The 16,767-nt window shown below is 44.9% G+C and overlaps 1 protein-coding gene across 1 annotated transcript in view; it reads right to left on the bottom strand.

Moving 5' to 3' along the window:
- Window positions 1–465: 465 nt before the first annotated feature.
- LOC125764504 (protein apterous) overlaps window positions 466–16,767 on the bottom strand; it is a 63,477-nt gene continuing 47,175 nt past the window's right edge. The window contains exons 5-8 of the mRNA XM_049428842.1: window positions 11,978–12,151; window positions 11,631–11,887; window positions 4,099–4,295; window positions 466–3,946 (exon numbers count right to left, since the gene is read on the bottom strand). Of these exons, the coding sequence (XP_049284799.1) occupies window positions 3,776–3,946; window positions 4,099–4,295; window positions 11,631–11,887; window positions 11,978–12,151 (799 nt within the window). The 3' untranslated portion in view covers window positions 466–3,775. The remainder of the gene's footprint in view (window positions 3,947–4,098; window positions 4,296–11,630; window positions 11,888–11,977; window positions 12,152–16,767) is intronic.

The raw sequence follows: 16,767 nt of genomic DNA, 5'->3' as shown, positions 1-16,767 counted from the left end.
TTGTTTCCTTTCCCGCCATTAAAATCGCCACCAAATCGCCACCACTTTTTTGTCACCCTGTAGAGATAGGGAGAAAATCCCACATCCCACACGACTATGTTCTTTCCACGCGCGTTAGCAAAGATTTTTTTTTATGAAGCATCCAGTCCTTTAACTTTGTCCTCGGTAACAACGGCACGGCGGGAGATGGGCGCAAGCTACACACGTGCGAGGTGAAATAATGAGCTCTCCATGTTCGGAGTCCACGAGTCGCATTATACCCGCGGTTGATGTGTTGGCGTGAATGGGAAACACGTGCGACAAACATAACCTCCCTGTGCGAAGGTCCTGCCACTACGAGTTTTTTTTCGTTCTGCATTTTCTTGTTAGTGCTGCTTACCTGACTAGATGTGCTCCCCCCCTCTCACCGGATTGTGTTTCGGAAGTAATAAATAGGAAAAACTAACATTTATTAAAGCACAAGTATTTTAATGTTTCTGTTCTCTTTCTCTTTATTTGTTCTACTTCACCGTACAGCTTGACGCCGCTTTTCGGTGCACTTTTTTGTAACAACCTTCATATCCATCCGTGGTTCAGTGAGAGGAAGGAAGTTTTTGAAAATGTTATCACTAGTTAAACTTTTTTGTCCCTTCCGCATTAGCACTGCCTTAAAATGTACGTGTGTGTTGTGTTGTATCGTATAGCTAGCTTCGCATTAATATAAATAAGAATCTTCGTTCCTTAGGATAAGCGCCCAACAGCGTCTTCCGCCCTTAAACAGCACGCTACAATCTAGTTCCTTCTCATGCGGAAAGGAAATATTTTTACCATCTAATCTTAAGGTATTTATTCGCTAGCCAGCGCTGTACAAAAAGGGGGTGTTTGGTGTCAGTGAATGCCACCACACTACTGCAGACTTATGTTTAGTGCTCGATCCCGGCTTCTGTTTTTTTGTCGCCTGAAACTGCTTACATCAATTGCTTGAGCATTTAATTTCGCTACCGTGAGTTACTGGGTCACCGTTATTAACCTAACACACTCCATTCTGTCCCACTTCAGCAAAAGGACCATAATACAGAAACGCATGGTGGAAAATCAAACCTTTCCCTCCAGCATTACGATAAATTATGAACTACCTTACTTGTTCGGGATCAAACCTGTTGTCCTGTTTTGTGACGCAGCCATACTTATTCTCGGGCTTTCCTTCCGTTTTTTTCTTTCTTTTTGGGTTGAGCATTTTTCTTCATCGCATGAACCTTACGTAGGAAAAGAGGGTCTCCTGCTTTGCTTCATAAATCTTAAACATTTGTTACATTTCTTTTAAAAAACACGACACAGTTACTACAGTGAGGCGGATAATACATCACCCGAAGTGGAAAATTAAGCAACACCGGAAGTAAATTAGGAATTTGGCTTTTTTTGTTTTGTTTCGATGTAACTTATGTAACTTTATGGTAAAGTGTTCCGTGTCATGTTTTGTGATACGAAAAGATTTAAATGAAATAAAAAGAAAGACACATAAATACTTGCTGATCGATCGAAAAACTACATTTAGTTAATGGTTCCATTCAATGGAAATGAGTACATGAGAATTGGCCATTTTCCCCTAACAAGCAAGCATCTGAATCAATTCCGTTCGTCGAAGTTGTTACAAGAAAACAACAACATACATATAAACGCACCGGGTCTACCAAAGAGGTGGACAAAAATCGATTGTCTTTTTATGTACACTGGATTGAATTTATTACACTGGAAGTCTTCGACTTCAGTCTGCGGAACACCATTGTGGGATAATCGCCATTGCGTATGGATTATCCTTCTTCCTTTCGGGTGGATTTCGTCCGCAAAACCGACCGCAACAACGGCCCTGGGCCACAATTTGCAATTCATGAGTCCTGAAACGGGCGTTTTTTTTTTTGCAAAATCAAATTCCCGGAAAGGAAACGTAGCTACCGGAGATTGATCAATCAACTCCGATTCAAATCAATAAACCCAACGTCACCAACGAACCATCGCTACTGGTGAGATTATCCTTGTGGACCAATCTTACGCATGCGCGGGGACATTCAATGTCCAAAGCAACGCCAAGAAGGAAAAACATGCTATAAAAAAATGGCCGTCGATCGGGTCGGGTAAGCGGATAGATCAAGCTGAAAGACATGGTTAGCCGGTCAACAAAAACGCACGAACGCGTTTGTTTTGTGGCCGATCATGAACATGAGAAAATCATACCAAGTATGCATATGTATGCTGGTAATCATATGTGCATACATTATTATTAAGAATCTCTTCCACACCGACTTATTCGGTTTATGTGAGTGTGCGCGATGATGTTTGACTAGCAAAAGCCTCAACTATGCCGCCATTTTTTTTTATACTCACTTTTAGTTGTTGTGTTTTCTTTTATCTCTTTCCACACACGCCAGCACTGGGTTTTAGCTACGAGTTGGAGGCATTTTTCCTACCCCAACCCCTAACAGTTCACTATTCGCGTTGGATTCGTTGGTTTATAAAAATGTGTACTCTTGTCTTTTCTTTTTTTTTCTCTGCTATGTTTGTTTCCTCTTCTCGTGTTCTATCTTTTGTTCATATCTCAGCATGTATGTATGTTGCACTGGGAGGTTTTTTTTTGCTGTTGTTGTGCTGCTTCTGCTTTTTTCCTACAGTTTGATACAAGTTTCGTTTTTTGTTTTGTTTGCTTCTCTTCAACCCTTTTGCTTTTTACTGGGCACGTTTATGTTCCTTTTTTTGTGTTGCGGTTTTTTTTATACATTTTTTACTACAACATTTTTGCTCACTATTGCTTCCTGTATGATGTTTTTTTGTGTGTTTTTTTTTCGTTGTATTGAACGTTGAGATTTTTCCATCATTTCGAACCCGCCCACTGAGACATGGGGCAAAAAGGGGGCAAACGCACATGAATACACATGGGGGGATTGGCTTTTGCCGAACGCCGAAAGCATTTACCCTCTAACAAAACCTCAACAACGACATGTGCTGAAAGGTGTACCGATGCAAGCCGCAAGGGAAAAGATGTTCCGGCATCCGGCGGCCAGTGAGTGGGAAGAATTCAATTCCACCGCAAAAGCTAACGGGGCGACATGCTTACGCTTTCGATACATTCATTGCATGTACAAGTAAGTTTCGTTTTACTTCTTGCTCCGTGCCAAAAACCCATTCCCGTTCCTGTTCCCGGCTTGCAGATTTCCTCCCCCATTTGCGATGCAGCGCGTTCCATTTCTCGTCCTCTGCTTACGAGCCGAATAATCGGTCGGAAATGGAGGAATTAAGAGAGAGAGAGAGAAAAGGAAAAAAAAGCACAAAAATTTGAATATAATAACATCATTGTGTTCCGCGACATGACCGTGAGCAGGCATGGTAGCACACGCACGATCAACGGTCCAAACGCAAAATGGTGAGACCACGAACGCACAACCTGTTTTTGGGGGATTCGATTTACATTTTCATTTCCACTGGTTTTTTTTCCTGCTTGCGTGTGCCGTGTTTTTTTCTTCTTTTCACTTGAGGTATTGTACGTTCGGAATTTTCCATTGGTTTTTGGTCGCATGATTGGATGTTTCTGTTGCAACTGTTGCACTTGTTACACAAACTTTCAAACACACACTAGCGCGCACACACGGTGCACAAGCCGCACTTGAGTTTTCACATTTCACTGCGAACGTGATGCCGGTGTGGTTGCTTCATTGTGGCCATTGCTGGGTGCCGTTCCACCGAGTAACCGTCGTATCCAGCGCCGAAGATGCACTTGCCATTGCATTCTCGACTGTGACTGTTGCTAGTCGAGGGACGATGGGCTACCCGGGCCGCCCATAATGTACGAACCGGGGCTGTGCGAAACGTACCCGTCCAGATCGAGCGAACCGTCGCCCTTGTCCGAATCAATGATTTTGCCTTCCTGCTTCATCATCATTCGGCGCCATTTTGCGCGTGCGTTCTGGAACCAAACCTGGTTAGATTCGGGGAGACAAGATACATGGTGCATATGTTAGAAATCGATATGAATTAATGGTGGATTGATAAGAAAATGGTTGCCTATTTTATATATCTCTGAATTCATTTTTTTAGGATAGATATATTTGTTATAAAAGTAATATTTACCTGTAGCACACGTTTCGGCAGTCCCGTTTTCTGTGACAGCTGCTTCAGATCCTTCGCGTCCGGATTGTGGTTGATGGCGAAGTAGGACTTCATCGTACGGAGCTGATGATGCTTGAAGGACGTCCGCATCCGTTTGGCGCGCGACGATGACCCAAGACCTCGGCTAAAGCCCAGATCCAAATACTCGGTGTTCAGGTCTGCAAATGCGGAACAGAGTAACAGCAAACAGGAGATTAAAGAAAATGGGAAAATGAAAAAAGCATCACGATTGGATTAGCCACGGCTTCGGTTCACGTGTATTTGCGTGTCTTAGCTTTATTGCTAACTCACTCCCAACCAGTCCCCAGAGCGCACAGTGAATTGCTGCTGCTGATTTTTTTTAATTTTTTTTCACTAGGCAACAAAACGTTGGACACAAGATGTGGTAGAAGGAAGAGGATAAACCTCGATTCACCCTGTCACTCCACACGTCCAGTGTTCCCTTCTGTGGTGGCTACTTGTTCATTGTGGTGTCGGTAGATATAAAGGCCTCAGGTTTTTAGTGTCGTAGCTCTCTCCACCTCAACCAATCGTCTCCCCCCTCACCCGTATGTCAAAGGGCCACTTGCCAGCAGCGGGTGTGACTATCCCTGAACTCAATGTGAGTTTTGTAGCTGGTCAGGCACCATAAAAACCGAATCGTAAGCTAACCGGCGCACCCTCCGCTTGCGCCGTACCGTTGGGTACGGTTGTTACAGTTGTGGAAGGAAATTGTACATCGTAACCTTCGGGGTTCGGGATGCTGTCTCGCAGAGTATACACCGGTCATGATCAGCACCACAACTTTCAACCTTTTTTTTGGTACGCACACGACGAGCACATAATAATCGTAAAACAAACCGATATGTCTTTATCGGGGACATCGTGAGTGTTACGAGTACGCAAGACTGTTTTACGGCAGTGTATTGCATCTATGAAAGGAAGGGTTTTTTTTGTGTTTTTTTGGAAAAACATGCTCACCCAAGCCTTAAGGTGACCGAGGTTGGCGATGTTTCTAGGTGAACAAAAACATCAACGAAGGAGAAAAGACTCATCCTGAAGGTCATCAAAATGTCCAAACTACCACAAACCGAAAACATGCAGTGCTAGTGACGCAAAAACTTGCTATACCTTAGACAGTCTTTAGTTTTTTGGAATGGAAAATTTACTATAAAAAAAAGAAAACAATCAACAGGTGAAACACAATCAAATACTGGCTTGGAGATGTACACTTCAAGGCACGGAATGTATGTAAGACAAAACCCCTCCGTACACTAAACAGGTACCAAATGTTTACAACTTTGTGTCATAAAATGTGCTCCATCTTCCCACCCAACGGAGCTGGGTGGAATTGAGCGTAATTCTAGCTCACTCTGTTCCCACGGTTTGCTTGGCTTTTTTCTTTAAACTCCCAGTTTTCAATTCAGATTCCCTTGGACGACTGGCGCTCTTGGGGTTTATGCATCGTTCCTGTCTTACTCCTAAAACTGGGTTGATCTGCTGTTGTCTGAACCCGACCTCTGACCAGTAGCCCGACCGGCTACCTGATGTTACGCAAATCCATAGCTTCCTATCACGCTTAAGGTCGTCTAGATCAACTTCAATCCAGTGGGTGGGTGCAATGCTGATCGGAAATCGGGCTCCAACTTCCAGTAGCCGAACAGCAGAACAAAGGCCACTCTACATAACAATGTTTAGAAAAAAAACCATAGATCATAGGATCGCCCTGTTGCTTTTTGGCGGCTATTGGCCAGCGATCGATACAGAACCGTACCTTCGTGCGTCCCAGACAAATTACAGACCTGCTCGACGGGACGGCAACGAACCCACCCCTTGAAGTTGTGATTTCGTGAGCCACTACAAGAAGAAGAAAAAAATACGGATCACTACAAAGCCGCCTGCAAAGCGCATGATCTATCCGATCGGACTATTAGAATTATGCTACCGCTACGCAACACGGTGTATATTATTTCTTCTCACTTGAAGGCGACCGCAGCACATTAACCGGTAGCCGTTGCCGTCAATAGTCCGACCGGCTGGATGGACCGACAAGGAGCCAACGATAAACGATCGCAGCCAAAAAGGGGCCGAAACGGTAGTACTCCCGCCAGGGGTACCGAGAGCAAATAATAACCGGGTTCCAAAGGCCCCTGGTCAGACGCACCAGACAATGATACTGTTTTCCTCGTCGGTTCGGGGTTTTTTTTATAATCTTTTGGTGTAGTTTTTTGTTTTGTTTTTTTTTTAGGAATAACGTTCCGAGTTGGAAGGTTTTCTTTGCTTAATATTACAGTTTAGCGTTGTGTTCTTGATGCCTTCGGGTTTCTTTCATTTACTTTTCTTTTCATTTGTTCATCTTTTTAGCGGTTTCGTTGTCTCGCTTTTACTGCGCGATGAAGTTACCTGAACGCATGCTTCGCCTCCCTTTTGATCGCATCGACCATGGGACCTTTAGGCGCCTGAAGTTGTCAAATCAAAGAAAATCGGAGAATAAACCTTTTGGGGGAGGAGAAACGCGTAAAACGAAGCAGAAATGAAGAGGAGAAGCAACAAAAAAACAATAACGGACAGCCACAGGAAACGGGAAACAGCCAAACATCTACCACCGGAGGGCGTTAAAGTCGACGGCTTAAGCTTCTGTTGTTTTTTTTTTTCTTTAAGCCTTCCCTACTTCCCAACAGTTGGCCACTTATTCTGGCAAAAGCCCAAAGGGAAGATCACTTTGAGGTGGTATAGAAAATTGTGTTCACGATTTTTTTTTCTTTCCTGCACAGCAAAACAAAAGGTGCGTAATTGTTGGCCGTTTGCTCGTGCTGAATTGCGTTGGAAAAGACTTAAACGATGTGGCTGGTGAAAATTGGATAAATGTCCCTTCAGGATAGAGGAAAACGCATCCCTATTCGGACAACTTTGGCAACAAAGTAATGGTTTAGTTTAGTAGAAATTATCTTTACATAAATTCAAACCATATTGACAGCTTAACCAAACTACTGTTCACGGTGTCGTTTAATTTCCGGCACATTAAGTAGTACAGAGTTACTTTGGCCGAGAGTAAAACCAACCGTTTAACGAACTAATCGTTGCGTTGCGGAAGATGTCTGGCATCGTCTTGTAAAAGCTCAACAAGAATGCCCCTTGGAAATGAGAAGGAGGAGCTCTCTGATTAAACAATCGAAAAACCGGTTCGGCGTTCGACCGAACTATCGACGACGACCAGCACGGGTAACACGGTTACTGCGACCAATTCGATGCACCCATCGCAAGTGGATCTTACCAAAAGGGTAGTGGGTCTCCCTTTAGCTCAAAATCAACCAGACTGACCCTGCAGCATCGTTGGCTTGTTTACCCGTTCCACTATGCATCTCTTCCACAAAGGGCTCCCGCTTGCAACGGACCGCGGAACAGGACGGTAGTCGTTAATCATTACAAAAAACAATGGTACTGTCTGCACTTCCTCGTGAGTTGATTTCCTTTTTATTGTTTGGGCCGTATTTTTTTTTGGTCTTTGTTTGTAATATATTTCCATCACCGAACGAATAACCACCGATACCCAAGGTACCTTTTGTGTGGCGGACACCGCCATCGCCGAGGGAGTCGAGTCTATCGGTCAGTAGGCAGTACAAACATAAACATTGACATAAAAACTGACTGGCAGCAGCCGAATGATGCCGATGCGCAAACAGATTTCATTTTCTTTCCACACTTTTCTCAGCCTGATTGCCAATCAACCCGTTCTGTCTACCAACCCTGGACTGGAACGGCGCGTCATCGATGGGTTTGTAGTCCTTGAAATTACAACGAAACATAGAAACGTGCAAAATCCTTTCAGTTGCTCAAGGACCGACCCGAAGAATCTCATGCCAGGCCGTTGGGGGAGCGGTTGTTGAAGGTTGTTATTAACATGTTTAACGCCAGCCCGCCAATAGGACCGCGAAGATCATAAAGGGATCGTAAAGCTCGTACAAATAATAAAACCTTCATATCAAGCTCTGTTTGCAGATTCTTCTTCACGTGCTTGAACATTCCTGGTTTTATGTCAATGTTTTTTTTTATTGCATGGTTTTGATTAAAAACTAAAAGAAGGATGGAGTATCACGAATGCCACGTTTCAAAAGCGATGCATTTTCAACTGGAAACACAGTAAAATGCGTGTGTTTTTAAAAACTGAAAATGATTTTTGTTTCCTGGAACGATTGCCGTTTATGATGCGAGCTGTGAGCTAAAACATACTATCCGATAAGCTTTCGGTTCGTAAATATTGCTTCCCAAATCATAAAGCGATAAATTAATCTATTCTGGAGCTGTTCTTTATTTTTTCCTTCCTTCCTCCTTGTCGTGCTTCAACCGTATTGAGGATCACGTTACATCTCAATATACACCAAGAGGTTACAGTATAGAGACAAAACCCAAATAAAACGTAACAGAACGTTTTACGAAATCAGGTCAGAATGCTGGGAAAGCAACTGTCGCGATCATAAATTAACCCAAAGTAATCCAATCTTAAAAAACAAAAACAAAAAAAAACACTCCAACCAGATGACAAAAAAAAACCTGCGCATCGTCACATCTGTGTGTCCTGCTGATCTTTGAGCGAGTGTGTAAGCTTCGAACCCGGTGGAAAATGTGTCCGATAAGAATCTTCTCTATGAACCCGATCGGGTCCTTTCGAACCGGTTGATAGCTCATTCTACACCCCTGCACACCTCCACAAACGGCGTTCCCGCGAACAGCCACAAGGACCGGTGTATCTTTCCCCCGGGGTCCTCGTACACACGCCGAGACACAGTGACCCGCTGGGCAATGCCCGTGGGCTTCGTGGCAGCGTGGCAAGCAAGCCACGGCTTTTATTGAACCTACGACCTTTTACAATCTCTTTCTTTATGATATGTTTATTAACTTTTCGACTTCTTTACTGCCTTATGGGCCGATGAAAGAATGATCGCACGAGAAAACAACAAAACCCCGCTCGTTTGCCGGGGTTAGGGAATCCGGTACGGTAGGGGCAATATAATCGTGAAGACCCGGCGAAACAGTCAGCGGCAGCATCGTCGTGGAAGACACTAAAGAAAGAGGTGCGACCTCGAGACAAGACCCGGGCGGCCTTGCTAGCGGAACCCTTCCCAGGGAGGCCAGAAGGCGTGCAACTCGCATTTGTCTATTTTTTCATCCATTTCGGGTGAGTGCTAATAGAGATAAGCGATCCCGCCGACAGACAGGTCCGGGTAATTCGGCCGCCGGGTATTCCTGGAAGCTGGCTAAACGCTCCCCTGCGTTTTTTTCTTTCGAGTTTCCTTGTCTCACCTTCTGCGCCGGTAGCAAATGGTGTTCCCCGGGTCCGGTGTTGATGTCTCTCTAATAGACATCACAAACATTTGCCCAAAAATGTTGGGACGGTCGGATGTTTCACGATTTCCAGCTTCTGATAGCAGGAAAGAACTTTCGATCATCCAATTTCCGAGAAAGGGTAGCATAACATGCAAAGCAACACGGAAGCCATTTCCGGCTGGAACTCCCATTGATGGATCTTAAAGTGATCGTAACTCCCCAATGATGATGGCCTATCACCTTAAAGGTCCGGAAGCTTACCACCTTTTTACGTCTGTGGGGTTATCATTTACTCTCATCAAATCACGTCCTATTAAGCTACCGAGTATCTCATCAACTCACAGCAATAGCTGACAAAATAAGACCAAAAGACTGTAGACAACCTTTAGAAAGGAGCATCCTGTAGCGTTGAAAGGAAACGAACCTCCAAGTTCTAAAGTCGATCACCGAATGGCGTGTCTTAAATGGATCACGTTTGTAAATGGCACGTCATTAGCACTCGCAACTGCTACTGCAGTTTACAGGAAACCATTTTTGAGGCTGTTAGAAAATGATTTCCTTCGAATCGCAAGACCCATAATCGAAAAATTCTTCTAAAATCTAAAACATGTCCAGTTACATATGGCTATTACATTGTTTTCCAGTTTTCTTATAACCATAAATATTTACATCGTGTTTACTATCAGGTTAATCATGGCATATTAATCATCTCTGCGAAATGTGCTCAGGCAGCCATGTCTTGTTTGTTGCTGTACAAAATAAAAAAACAAAAATCCTTCCATTTTTCATTCTTTACTCCTTCCTGTATAGTTGAGTTTTTTTCCTTCTGCGTTACACCACTACGGATCGCAAAACGTAACAACATTCCGCGACATGACCTGTCACTCAAAACCGAACACACACGCGGACAAACCATCTGCCTTGATGCCGACAACAGCATGCGGGGCAGTGAAGCAAAAAAAAAATGTAATAAAACGATACAGCGAAAAATTCAAACGGAAAAGGTCAAGTCAGCACTCTCTATGCTCGGTACGTGCACTGCGAGGAGTTGGAATTAAAAGCGTTACAGCATAAAACAATATCTGCAAAACCCAAACGGATAAACTCGGCTGTGGTCCCCATTCCAGATCTGCTGGCACATCGCCATCAAGCGGTAGCTAAAAGCTCACTGAAGCAATTACAACGATAGCCATCATGGTCGCAAGGCAGGTTCAGAGATCGCTACTTCTTGTGTTGTTGTTGTTGCTGCTCCCCTTGTTTTTGTGCGACCAGAGCGGCGCGAAACAGTTGCGCGAAAAACCCGCCCAACAACGGGCAGATGCCGCGAACACCATCGTATCAGCATCGTTCATCACTCCGCACAAACGTTACATACTAAATATTTATTTATTTCTGTCACCCCGGCGCTTGCCGCAAAAGCTGGCTATACCGTCCTCTCCCATCGAAAGATGTTGGCCCCCGGGATGGAAGGAGGCGGTGACGCTAGGAGGTAGGGGAGAACGACGGGTCTTTGGGTAGCATCATAAATTTTCACCGAACCATGTTGCGTAGAGGCGTGCGAACAGAGATCCCCTCAGCCGATCGTTTGCTGATGGAAGCCACTTTTTCCCCTCTTATCTTTCTGCTTTTCCCTATTTTCTTCTCTCCTTCTCTGTCTCTAGGTCAAAGGCAGCTTATCTGAAGCTAAGCCAGCGGTTCAAAACACGCGATCATAACACACAACCCGAACGCGAACAGAGCCAGAGTTACAGTCCGCGTTTGGAAAGAAAATGAAGACAAAATAAATGAATCTATGAGGCCGTGCGTGTCGCGGTTGTAACGGAGAGATGAGGTGGAGGACTCCGGGAGGTGAAACAACTGTATTACAAACTGCCCTGCCCTCTGCTCACATTTTCATTTTATCCAAACCTGATCATAAATTCATATTTTTGCGAAATTCAAACGTTAGCGATCGTTATCAGGACAATGTAACATATGATACGGTGAGTTCATCAGACCCCTCGCTAAGCCAATGCGGTGCGATGGTATGTGTGGTCTTACATTTTCAAACAGAAAAAAATACTCCTAGCAGATGAGACACTTTGTAACGTGTTTTTCCTACTCACTTTATAAATGGTGAAATTGTATCAAAGCTAGTTTACCCTCCATGAGATACAAAATATAATGGAACTAAGGAATATGCAACTTACCGAGGCTAGCCGTCATGGCTTCGATATCTTTGGGTTTCCGCTTCCGAGGTCGTCCCTTCTGACGAGGTTGTTGCGGTAGACCGGTGACGCCATGCGGTGGGTAATAGGTGGCCGGATTTAGCTTGCCACCGCTCGTCGTCGAGTCACTCGGGCTGAGCGGTGCACTCGGCGATGTGCCGTACTGGCTCTGGTAAGGACACTGCATCGGCATGCCAGGTAGCGGTGTCGTCGCCTCAAGCGGAAGCTCAATGTGTGATCTGAAGTGGAAGAAAGGCAAGAAGCCAAATACAGTTTCTTGCACTCACTTGCGGCGAAGAAACTATGGTTCGAATATCCAGCTAACTTACCGACAGAAGACGGCCGAGTCCCGTATCGTGAAGTGGTCGCCCTTGGTGAGTGGCGTATTGCAGACGGCGCAGGAAAAACATCGTATATGGAACACCAGGTGCCGGGCGCGCATCACCAACTCGGAGGAACTAATCGATGCCAAGCATTTGGAGCACCGTCGCGAACCGAATACCCTGCGGATGGAGGAGTGCCAAGACAAACGCCTTATTAAGTATACCATCATCGTTGCTATCCGGCAGTCGAGTTTTTCCCACCGGAATTCTACAAGTTCCTCCTTCGCTTCCGATATCGTCCCGTTGATGCTAACATTCCACCGCAAACCGAGACGCCATACCGTCCCATTAATCTTGCATAATGCTACACAAATCCCCCGAAGAGTCGCGACTCACATTACGCGCCTCGACAACAAGTGTCCTCAGCAATCCGTCTCCGAGCCCACCGGCGTCGAACTCCGGAGATCCGTTTCCGAGAATTCCAAACAAACTTACCAACCAAAGCAAGGAAGGCACCCTTCAAACATATCAGCTTAGAACGAAGTAAATAAAAAAAAAAACGACAACTATTTCCCAAATGTTTCAGCCCAAATCTTCGTTCCAGTTCGGTGGAAAAACGGAACGTTCGAAATTTATGTTGTAGGCGGTATGCAACATTTTTCGTTCTACATCGTTCGACCGAGTTTGTGTTGGGCCTTAATCATATTCCTCCCGATTTTCCACCGAACCCTCTCTATCTCTCATTTGCCTACGTCACTCGGTGGTGCGACCCCGGAGATCGGGTCCATCGATGCGCGAAGCGCTTGTCATGTGCAGAGACCCAGAACTAAAGCCCGCCGACGGCAACGATGAGTTATGATGTTGTTTTACGGCAAGGAAATTTTGGGCGTTACAAAATAGACAGTGAGCTGCATGTTATGAAATGAGTGAAAGATGGCGTAGTTATCTTACAGATTCAAGAAAAAAAAAAAGATTTTGTCTCCAAAGTAAACCTTATTATTTAAATTTCTTAGGATTTGTAGTAATTGAAGTATCTGCCGAGAAATAAAACATATTTTTTCGTAATAAGTGCTTTATTATTATTTAATGTAAATATCTATTTTTCTTGTTACACTAAGGTACACTTGTAACAAATATTGATGACAGAAATCGTTTGTAAAAAATACCGATTTGCGACCATTCCTCGTATCTCATATCATAAAGTGTCTACCTGCCGTGTGCGTACCAAAGCGTACGTACGACGATCTAAAAACTGACCCCAGAAAGTCTTCGTTCGCAGCGCTGCTGGATACCGCATTTTATGGGTGAAATTTTATTCCAAACTTTATGTTTTCCCGTGAGCCCACAGTGTTTCGAGACGACGAGGTGTTGTCCCCGATCCCAACACGGAATCCTAAGCACACGGAAACAGCTGACGGACGGACAAGCAGCGGGTACTCTCGTGCCCCCGCTGGGGATGCTGATTTTATGATCTTATGATTTAATCTATATTCCTATAAAATTGCCCACCACACAAACCGCCGGTCCGCATCGAATTGCCATCGGTTAACGGCCGTGTGCACCTGCAGTGTGCAGACGATTCCTACCAGCTCGCAACATCGCACAGGGGGTTTTCCAATTGGACACAAAATTATACGCATATACCCGCTTCGTAAGTGGGGTTTTTGATCTTCGCCCCCGATGACATGAATTAAGAACGGAGGTGAAACCGTTTTGCCCACTCCGCCGTTCAGCCCGGGTCGCTAACGGGTGTCAACCGAACCCACCTGAAAAAGCATTCCACAGCCAACGAAGTGCAAGTTGCAATCGAAATGCAACGAAAAACACTGCCAACTGATCACCGGAGTAGAGTGAAAAGTCAGTGTAAAAAGGCACGGACACGAAAGGTATAGAACGAGCTGCGACCCGCAGATATTCATAAATAGAGACATAAAATATTGGGTTTTACTGTTATCGCTCGCTGGGCTCTTTAGCAAGCTTATATGGGGTATTTAATGTTTTGTTTGTGGATCGTAAAAATTTCAATAATATCGCATCCACCCTCCCCAGTTAGCGTGCGTTTGTTTTGCGAAAATGAACCGTGCGGAGGAACCTAAATCAGGAGGCCCCATCAAGCCTCCCTGGATGATGTGGAGAAAAGCGAGAGAACGATCGTGGATCGGTTTCGACGATGAAGGTAGCAATGATACCGGTACGGTACGCGCATTGCTTATCCCAAATTTATCCATCACCTGCTGGGACGAGCATTCGTTTACGATCTTTCTCTCCGTTTTTGCGAACCCCGATGGAGAACGGTTCGAGTGAGGCAACAAAACGAAAACAGAAAAAGAAGCAAAACCCCAACAGCGATTCTTCGCAAGCTCCCGCGGATGCGTCAACGACTTTGGGGACAGCGAACGGCGTGCGAATACATCCAGCAGGTTCATAACTCATAACTGCTCCCAGCGAGGAACTCGATCCGCTCGGCAGCTTCCTGCCGGCAGCACTGACCCTTTAAAGGTCTCGGGGTGGGGGGGGGGGGATCCGGGGAGACGAATCCACGCTGAGGAACCCACACTGGGAAACCCAACCTGATGGCTAACAAATTTTCTTATTTACGACCTTTGGTTGCATAAATCCTCCCGCCATATGTGCCAACGGCGATCGCCAAGATTCTATCTTGTTCGGTCTATGCGCTTAACATTGAACCTGGTCGATGATTTCAATCTTGATGACAAAAGCCACTCGCGTTGACCGGTTGACTGATTTAGGGAGCGAAAGCGAAGCGTTTGGGCAGATTGGGAAGATTTCCGTTCGCAAAAAAAAAAACCATGTGGCCAACACACATCGTGTTTCATTCATAAATCTGCCTGTCGGCGTCACAATCATAGCGACTAGTGAGATCGCTACGCGATGGTTAACCATTGGTGCCATTCGCTAATCCTTGGGTGAGAATAGAACATCTGTTAATAGAAACCTGAGGATGCTTCGACGGCCCAGACACATACAGAACGTTGACAAATGGTTCATTTTAGGTGGTATAATTGTTCTACTGCCAAGTCCAACATCAACGAATGATAGAAATCAAAAGCAAGACATGTAGAGACAATGTACATGAGTAGTTTGCTAACTGTCCCCAATATTCCCTACTCAAATCGATTCGTTTCCCAATTCTTAAAGCAAACTCAACCGGTTTATAGTGTGTTCAAACTTCACATAATTGCAATTTGGTACGGTATGATAGGTAGAAAATTACTTCAAATCATTACAACTAACAAACGAGTTCGATTGTTCAAGAAATTGACATCCATATTTCAAACAGCTACCGAGCTGGTTAACTGTCACCATTATGCTTGCCTTCCATAATGATCCGCTTATCTGTGGTGGATTCCCTACTCCGTAAACTGACCGATCAACGCTAGGCTATCTTTGGGGTGTCATTTGTTTGCCTAACTAATTCGCTTCTCGACTGACAAAGACACCGCGACAATCGCTAACGGACTTCCAATCCCAAGTGGGATGTTGTCCGGAGCTAAAATGGCCCACACCATGAAGCTGTAAACATTCGCTGTTAATGTTCACAGAGTAAAGAATGCATGCTGATCATTTTTGAAGATTTCGAGAAGCAGAAGAAGAAACATCGACACATGTTTGCCTAAGTTCTTAAAAATGGCGCTTGATATTTAAGTTGTCTGAGAACATTTTTACTTTCGGATTTATTTTCAGTGATTTAGTGATAATTTTTTTTCTACTTCAACTCATTCTTAAAATCAATTCTGGATTTTGTTGAAACCAACCTTCTTTTCATTCATTCAAGAAAGACATGAGATAATCTACCGGGGTCTAGTTAATTCCATTCCGAAACAACCTGGCCGATAAGCATGGCCATCATCGTCACCGACGGCTTCCGCCGAAAAGTGCCAGAAATGCGCGATCATACCTCACCAAATTACGATAATGCCGAGCGCGCTCTCAGCGCGAGTCACGTTCGTTCGTTTATCATCGTCGATAGGGCAAACGACGTTGATTAAATTATCGTCCAAAAGTCGTCCCACAGCAGCACGGCAATGAAGCATAGCCCCGAAAGCTGCACCGTATATTAAGTTTGACACTTTACCGATAGCTTGAAGCCCAACGCAAACTACGCGTGGTGGCGACAACCAAGGTGCAACGCACCGGCAGTTATAAATCGGCCATGTCCGAAAAAATTAATTGACCCACTTAGCACCCAGCACTGGCCTGGCAGGAAGAGAAGCCCGTTGCAGTTTCGCTACCTTTCCGTAACGTGCATGCAGATGCAGTAGTTGCACGCCCGAAACGGTGGGACGTTTCTCCTAACAGAGCCATTTACTTTCCCAGCTCCCAAGAAAAAAAAACCGTACCCCACCAGCACGATACCACCGGCGAACATTTGCCGAGGTTGAAGAAGGCGCATGAAGCAATGAAGAAAGGAAAAGAACTAAACCACACATACGCACACAGTGGGTTCACCTTTCCACAAGAAGCCATTTCTCGTTTTTCGGTTCTTATCTTTATTAAAAGCTCAGAATACAAATGAGTAGTATCGCGCTGTCCTCGTATATTTCGTTGATGATCGCTCTGGTAGTCGACGCGGTTTTCTTGTGCCTTTTTGTTAATCTGTCCAAACCGTGTGGACATTGGCTTTCTGGTTGATATGCCTGGGACCAGAGAGATTGGGGCTGCAAAACGGCAGAACCAACAAAAAAAAACGAAACTTCCTTCGTTCGCTCCCACGTAACCATGCAGGCAAGTACGTCCACACTTAGTGCACGAGAGAATGTTGGATGTACACGTTA

Source organism: Anopheles funestus, chromosome 2RL (assembly GCF_943734845.2).
Source record: "Anopheles funestus chromosome 2RL, idAnoFuneDA-416_04, whole genome shotgun sequence".
Taxonomy (NCBI): domain Eukaryota; kingdom Metazoa; phylum Arthropoda; class Insecta; order Diptera; family Culicidae; genus Anopheles; species Anopheles funestus.
The sequence above is the reverse complement of the archived record's forward strand: the minus strand, read 5'-3'. Positions and strand labels throughout refer to the sequence as shown.